This window comes from Rhinolophus sinicus, linkage group LG15 (genome assembly GCF_036562045.2).
Source record: "Rhinolophus sinicus isolate RSC01 linkage group LG15, ASM3656204v1, whole genome shotgun sequence".
Taxonomy (NCBI): domain Eukaryota; kingdom Metazoa; phylum Chordata; class Mammalia; order Chiroptera; family Rhinolophidae; genus Rhinolophus; species Rhinolophus sinicus.
Genome location: NC_133764.1, coordinates 17590758 through 17598420, shown reverse-complemented (window position 1 = coordinate 17598420; position 7663 = coordinate 17590758). Strand labels below are relative to the sequence as shown.

The 7663-nt window shown below is 51.4% G+C and overlaps 1 protein-coding gene across 2 annotated transcripts in view; it reads right to left on the bottom strand.

The window, feature by feature from the left end:
- Window positions 1–281: 281 nt before the first annotated feature.
- The window catches only part of PHF12 (PHD finger protein 12), a 37761-nt gene continuing 30379 nt past the window's right edge, over window positions 282–7663 (bottom strand). The window contains exons 9-15 of one of the 2 annotated variants that reach the window (XM_019739476.2): window positions 6618–7413; window positions 5258–5383; window positions 4450–4593; window positions 3438–3536; window positions 2640–2722; window positions 1961–2099; window positions 282–1553 (exon numbers count right to left, since the gene is read on the bottom strand). In XM_019739476.2, coding sequence (XP_019595035.1) covers window positions 1219–1553; window positions 1961–2099; window positions 2640–2722; window positions 3438–3536; window positions 4450–4593; window positions 5258–5383; window positions 6618–7413 — 1722 coding nt within the window. In that variant the 3' untranslated portion in view covers window positions 282–1218. Of the gene's footprint in view, window positions 1554–1960; window positions 2153–2639; window positions 2723–3437; window positions 3537–4449; window positions 4594–5257; window positions 5384–6617; window positions 7414–7663 lie in introns of both variants that reach the window. The other variant, XR_012492286.1, reaches the window with a different exon arrangement.

Here is a 7663-nt window from a genome sequence, read left to right as displayed (position 1 = left end):
AACGGGAGCAGGGACTTATGCACTCTTGGACTCTTGCAGAAACTGTCAAATGATCAAGCCCTCTGAACTCCCTCTGGTCACCCACAAAGCCACACAACAGCCCCGTTAGTGGATACACGTTTACCCTCCCATACACCTGAGGCTCACTTTTCTCCAACACCTCCCCTCTCCTAACTTCCCTTGGGGAACAAGACTTGTTCAATGAGTCTGTGGGACCAGGATCTTGGGGAGGGTCTCCTCCAAGAGTGATGACAGGTAGGACAGACAGGCAGAAAACATAATTTGAAGTATTTTTGTTTTTTTATATACAGAATACAGGAAAGTTTCTGTAAAGTCTAAAACATTACAATTACTATGTACATTGGTACTAGTTGTGGGTGTGGGAGGAGAGGAGGGAGCCAGGGGTGGGAGGAAGAGGAGAGAAGTGGCAAGAGAACAAAAAAAGGAGACAAAACAGGTTTACGACAAAAACGTTTTTGCTACAATAGACAATTTGAAGAAAACGCGCTACCACATGTAGTACTGTACAGTTTTTAAAAACATTGAAAAAATGTCATCACTAGATGTATTTACACAAAATCCAAATACACTTTTCCTTATTTGAAATAAAATAGATGGACAGCCAGAAAAAGAATTCATTTCTCATTTGTCCATAATACACAGTAGCTACCTGTAGTGCAACCGCTGCAGAAAGGGAAAATAACTTGGAGGGTGGGAACCATGGAAGGAGGGTGGGTAGCGATCTTTATATTAAATAAAACAATGATATTGTATAGATTTTGCTGTATGAAAACTGTATTTTTTTCTTTTAATATAAAACTATTGTCACTGCCACAAAATAGAACAAGTTTCTGATTATTTTACAACGGCGGGCGAGGGGGAGGGAGCAGGAGGTGGGCGGGGGAACGGTTTTGTGTTGGAGGAAGTGTCCAGACCATTGGCCTTCCCCTCCCTGCCCACGCTGTTCCTCAGCTCGGGTCTGCCGCTTTCCCATGAAATGTTGAATACAAATATATGTGCAAATGCCCCCTAGAACTTGATAAAAGAAAAAGGATTTTTAAAAAACAGTCAAAAGGTTTTTCTTCATTTCATGCAAAGATTGTAGTTGAAGGGTTTCTGGTGGAGTATAGAAAAAACCCGGGCTTGGTTTGTGTACATTTTTGCATTGCAGGAGTCTTGGTTTGGGTGGACAGGCGGGTGACGGGGTAGCCACCAGTCCTAGGGAACAGAGTTGGAGCGCAGCACAGGGCCCTGGTGGGGCTTGAGAGAGAGCTTCTCAGCCAAGACCCCATCCTGCAGCAGGCTGGCATCGCCTTTGGGCTGTTTGGTCGCAAACTCAGTGATGCTGAAGACAAACTGCAGGCAGCCCAGCTTGATGTAGCTGCCATGGTGCAGTAAGGCCGTGCCTTCCCAGCCGGCCCCACTGCCCCCAATCAAGCTCGAGCTGCTGGCTTTGCAGTTGCAGGGTCTCCGCTGCGGGCCCTGGGCCTGGGAGCTCATCATGGCTGCCTCCTCACTTGGCTCTTCATCCTGTTTCTGGTGCCGGCGGCGCCCTGGGAAAAAAGGAGATGGTCACTAGAGAGGAACAGAGAGCAGCCCACCCATCTGGGCCGTTTGCCAGGATTGGGCCCCTGCACCGCCCTATTTTATTTTATTCATTTTTTTTATAAGCACCGTCCTATTTTATAATAACTGCTGCATAACTGGGGTGAGGGACGCTCAGAAGGGACTGACTGGTGGAGTCTGAAGTCCCCAAACACGAGTGTACACATAGGCGGGTGCACAGCTCTTGCTTCTCCATGGCCTTCCCTAGGCCCACGAGCAAGAACCTGGCCAAGAGGACTGGGAAGGCAAGAGACAGCATGTCACTGGCAGCAAGCCAGAACCACCCTGACCAGGGCCTTGGAGAACGTGCCCCAAATGGCAGGCTCTGCGGCCACATGCCTCTGCTCCAACTTACTGATGACACTCTGCACTTTGGCAACAATACTGCTTGGGGGGGTTGGCGGGGTCTTCTCAGAGAAGTCACATGAATACAGCACATTGTCCACCGTTGTCCCGTGCTCACTGTAGTTTAACAGCTCATAATGTTTGGTATTCTGAGGAGGAGGAGGGAAGATAAGATGTGTGGTCTGCTGCGTGGGGCCTGGGGCTAAGGGGAGAGAGGACATATGGAGAAGGCCGTGCTGCTCTACCTGGGAAGCTCTCTTTCTTCCCCAATCACGCCCCACTTCCCTGTTTCTTTCGACCGGGGCTTAAGACTCACGTTCTCAGGGAAGCCTTCCTTCCTAGCGCCCCTAACCCCGCTCTCCTACCCCTTCTTTCCTCTGCCTCCTAAGCACTAGCTCCTGTTGAAATCACTGGCACGAGATGATGAAACTCGCAAGATCATACCCAGTGGGCTTGGCTTCCTTCTATGCTGCTCCCCTTCCCTGCTTGGCCTGTGACCAACCTCAGGAGAAATGGCAGCCTTGCCCCTAGGGAGCAGGGAGCCACGGTAGAATGCCCCATTCCCAAGGCTCCTCTCCTCCGGGATGACAGGGAGAGAAGAAAAGGAGAAGCTCCCCAACCCCTTTCCCTTCAGCCTGGGGGCGCTAAGCACAAACGCTGAGCTTGGGAGAGACCTCAGGTTCCCTCACCTCATCGTAGAATATGCAGGCATGTTTCCCGGACACGTAGTTACAGTGACCATAGTTTGTAAGGCACACGTCCATGTCAGCTCCTACAAGGTGACAGGAGGAGAGGAACAGGCAGGCAGAGACCGGAGTGTAAGGTGTATGTGTGGGGGAGGTAAGGGGAGAAGGGAGTTAGCTTCTGGGTGGGCACTAATAGAGACCTCAAGGGTTGGGTAGCTCGGGGCCCTCTCCTTGTAGTTTTGAACGGAAGCTGATGTCTTTCCCAACCCCTTGCTGAAGAACAGCTGTCCCTGCCAGCTGATCTGCTTTATAACACGGGGCTGCTGCCCAGAGGGGAACAGTGAGCTATAGAAAAGGATGGGGTATTTCCTTGAGAGCACAACATGGGGTGCAGGGTCTATAAGTCGTATCATCTGAAAGAAAGGGAAATGTCTAGGCTATGGGCTAATCTGTCCCTCTGTATGAGAGAGGGCTAAATAAAGATCAGGCATGTGTGAGCCCTACCACTTTTCCAGGGACAAAGTATTTGCTTTCTCCTCGGGTATTCCTGCAGTGTTTAAAATGTCTTACTGAGCAGCAGTCAGAGCTGGTTTCTCCTCTCCTGATACCACACTGGGCATAAAAGCAAAAGGGCCCGAGCCAGGGAAGACAAGCAGCTGACTCAGTCCCTCTGGTGGGGACATCCACTGGGTTAACCTGTCAGCCCTGGAGAGGGCTTCCCTCGCCCCTTTCTAGCCTCTGACGGTAAGGATGTCAGTGTGTAGGGCTGAGCGGACGCAGCGCCTCTCCCAGCTGGCTCACCTGTCCCGATGTAGAGGGTTCGATAGCACATGTTCACAGCTCCTCCCAACCCTAAGAGAGGGTAGAACACAGCTCGGGCCTGTACCTCCTTTCTTTGCACTGTAAGACAAACACAAGGATAGGATCACTCGGAAAATCAGAACCTGGCATTTCAACGCAACAGAAACTGCGGCTCAAACATAAACAGAACTGGGACCTTTGGCTCATGACCTGAAGAAAACAATCCCTCTGGATGAGTAATCCTTCCAAGCTCACGTTTCATACTGGGCAGTTTCAGGGTGAGGATTTCTCCCCACTCACAGCATTCCCAACATGGTGTAAGAGAGACCAGCTTTGATGATGGTCACAGATTTCAAGGTGATAGTACTATAAGCTCCTGGGCTGCTGGTTGGTTTGTCAGGGATGTACTAGCTGATACTATAATATAGGGAAGCTGTGCAAAAAAAGAAGGCACAGGGCCCGGTTTCACACTTTCACGTGCATATGAATTGCCCAGAGATCTTGTCGAAACGCAGATTCTGATTCTGTAGGTCTGAGGTGGGGCCTCGTTCTGCATTTCCAACAAGTTCTCAGGGGATGCTGATGCTGCCGGTCTGGGAACCACACTCTTAAGGGCTCAAAGCGATATCCTAAGCAGAGTTACCCCCTTGGGAAGAATTTCCAGGAGGCTAGCCCAAGTGTGATTCTCTCATCTTTTGGGAAACCCTTCTAACTTGAACGTTTGAGTAATTGAGCAGAAAGCAGACTACATATACCCAAGGTACTTGTAGCTGCTTTCTGGGTCTCCAAGTGGATGTGTATGCAAGTTATGGCAGACTTCCCTGAGTCTGAGCTGAAAGCTGTGGATGCCATCTTGTTCCTGTTTTCTCAAAAAAGGAACCATAGTGCTTTATTAAGCCAATGAAAGGCACGGAGGACTGAGATATTGAAAGCTGAGATTCTCCATGGAGGGGAGATGGCCGTTCACACAGAGGGGAGATGTGATGGTGTGGTGGCAGGCGTGCATGCGCACCTTCCGTGTGGTGCCCTCCAGAAGCCAGCGGATGTGCCCCGACACTGCCCGGTGAAGTTTGGACCCGGGAGGGGAAAAGCTGATGTATTCTCTGCAAGGCCAGAAACTTGATCAGCTTCTCGTCCAGCATATTTATCTCGATTTCTATTAACCAAAGAGAAAGATTAAAAAAGCAGCTGAGGAGGAAATGGAATGCGGAAGTAGGCGAGGGTCACAGAGCAAACTGTTCAGCATTTCTAAAATCCAGCCAAGTGCTTTTTCTCCAAGAGCCCAAAGTACAAAGTGATACAAGGATCTGGAGCTGGGCATCTCGCTAGCCATTTGCAGTGAAGAGACAGGCCCTGCAGCTATGCAGATGCCTTCTGCAGTAGGGTAGCTGGAGTTTAGGCCAAGTGGTCCTAGAAAGGTCGGGCAAGATAAACCACTTGCCCGCATGTGGGGAGGGGCCTGGATGTCTGATATCGGGGCTTGGATTTCTACCACCCTGTTCACAGGGATCAAGATCTGCCCTGGTTCTCCTTGACTTTGAGAACGAGACTCCTGGTTTTATTCTGCAAGTCCAGGTGATCTGCCTAAAGTGATTTTGTCCTCTTCTTATTGGTCAGCTTGGCTCTGCTCTCCCTCCATCTTTGATTCTGTGTCTATGCACAAGGCAGTGATAGGAAGGGGAAGGGGCGCCCCTCCCTTCCCCCCAGCCCTCTGAGATCAGGCACTCCTTTTGTCCCTTTTTGAACTGCGCTAAATGCTGCATAGGGACAGCACCTTCATCATAGCAGCCGGTGGCAGAGCAGCAGCTCAACTCACTCACCTCCATTGACATCCATAAATGCTCGAAGTGAATTGGTGAGGTCCACCATGGCAGTAGAGTTGGCTGGGAAAGAGGGTACGGTTAAAGCGCTTCCTATGGATAACGTGCCGGGGCTGACCTTGCCATCTGGGGACGGAGCAGGAAGACTGTTACTTACGTCGCCTGAGGGAAACCCACCGGTCCAATCCCCCACTGCCGAGACAGGTCTGGATTTCGGACCCAAGGTGATGTTCCCTTCTTGATTCTCACCCCATAGGCTCTGGAACTCCTAGAGCTAAAAACGTGTGGTGAGGAAGGGCAGATGGAACGACAATGCACCCGGGCACGCAGGAGTCTCCAGAGCACGGAGATCCAGTGAAGTACACTGCTCTGGGGAACGTGGTGGGGGAGCTTCCTTCCCTGGGCCATGACTACCTTCCTGCTGCCTCTACTCATATATATAAGTAGTGCTTGCCTCTATAATTCCTGCCGATTGAGTTTGCGTCACAGGGTACAAAATCTATCCAGGTTGGTATAACAAATATACAGAGACAGGAAAAAAGCCTGAGAAAGGGGCCATCCTGGGACCAGGGCCCACCCATACAGAGAATTCACAGTCACCTGGTTACCGAGACTCCCAGCTGACCAGGGAGGTCAGCTTCAGTTCAGACAGGAGAGACCACAGGGGGTTCCAGCACCATCTGAAACCTGGTTCAGATGCTGAGGTCAGCACCCCGAGGTCCTGAGTGCTGACGAGAGAACTGAGAGCGGGTCCACCCCAGGGCAAGCATGGACATACGGGATTGACTTTTGGAATGTGGCCCAAGGGCAAGCTTTTGGGCCAGAACAACCTCTGTGGGCATCCCACTCTGTAGCTATTCTGGAGGCAGGGTTGCTTTCTAGCCCTCCTTTCTCTGATATGGAAGTTCCTTCCAATGACCTGGCTCTGAGAATCTGGATCAGGTGCAGATCCAATCTCTGATGTGGCTCATGAAACACTGAGGCCATCACTCAGAACCTCAGGCTGACCAGTGGTTCCGGAGCGCATGCTGCCTTCCTCTAGGGTGACAGAACAGAACAGGCAAAAGACAAGGCCTGGCAGGTGAAGTTAGGCCAGGCTGCACTTCCAAGCCTGCCACTGACTTGGTACCTTAAAGAAATCACTTAAGCTTTCAGAGACTCAGCAGTCCCACCTATAAAACGGGGACAAGTTAACATGTGATCTCTTTTATCACAGAAATGGGGAAGAGGACAAATAATACAGAGATCAAAATCCTCTGAAATATTCACAGAGATAGAAGTATTTTTTAAAGCTTAAGTCTCATTTGTCAGGAAGAGCGTAAAATTACTCCAAATCACCCTGAGGCTGAGCAGCACTCACCTGATGATGGCGCTGGTGAGCAGAATCGTTGGTTGGCTCCTGTGGCCAAGATACTGTCTCCTGCTGCTTGGGGGGGAGTGAGCACCCGGGTGGCATTTGGGGGTGAGCCCAGTGGCCTTGAATCTGTCAACGGAGGTCCTATCTGTGATTGGACAGTCTTTCTTTGCAAAGTGCTGGTGTTCTCGATGCTGGCACAAGAGCTGGGAATGGAAGGGGGCAGGCTTGGGACAGGAACCAAACTCCTCTGGGGGCAAGAGCTGGGGCCAGTGGCATTCTCTGTCTTCACAATGATGCCGACGGTGTGGTTCTGAAGCCCCCCAGCTGCTGGTGGCGTGAGGGGCCGGGGCCAGCCTTGCCGGTGTGAGAGGCCTGGTAGGGGGGTGTTGGCGCCTGGAAGTCGCCGGGGGTCCGTGGAATCAGTGGGACTGCTGTAGAGGTGTGGGCCATTGGCTTTCACCTCTGCGTTCACTGGCCCGTTGGCAGTCCCACAGGGGGCTTTCTTGGATTTTTCCGCACAAGAACTGCAGCTGATGTCCTCTAGGGCTGGGGGTTGGTGGGGTGGAGAGCAGCTCAGGGAATTCTGGGTGCTAATCCCTGAGGGGCAGGACAAGGGATAGTGGGAAGGTGTAGGTGCCTTGTCAGCTGTTTGCAGGGAGGTGGTGATTGAGCTGTCAGTCACAATAACAGGCTTAATATCAGCCTTCTCTGTCTGTTCAGAGTCCCAATGCGAAGGCATCTGCTTAGCAGATAAATGTTTCAATATGCTGCACTGGAGGGCAACAACACTACAGAGCCACTGCAATGGAAGGAGAGGAGAGGAGGGTAAGAGGCCTGGGAGCCGCTGGTCCTTCCGGCCACAGTGGCCAGGGCGATAGCAGAGCTGATAAACAGTTTCCGAGGTCCCATCGCAAATGCCCAGGAAGGATGTGCTTGACTCCTGAGCGCATTCCATTTCCATTCCCAAGCAAGACTGGTTGGTACACTCATCAGACAACAGCCAGGTCAGCAGAGCTTGGGATTCCTGGTCTGGCTCTGTCCTTAAGGCT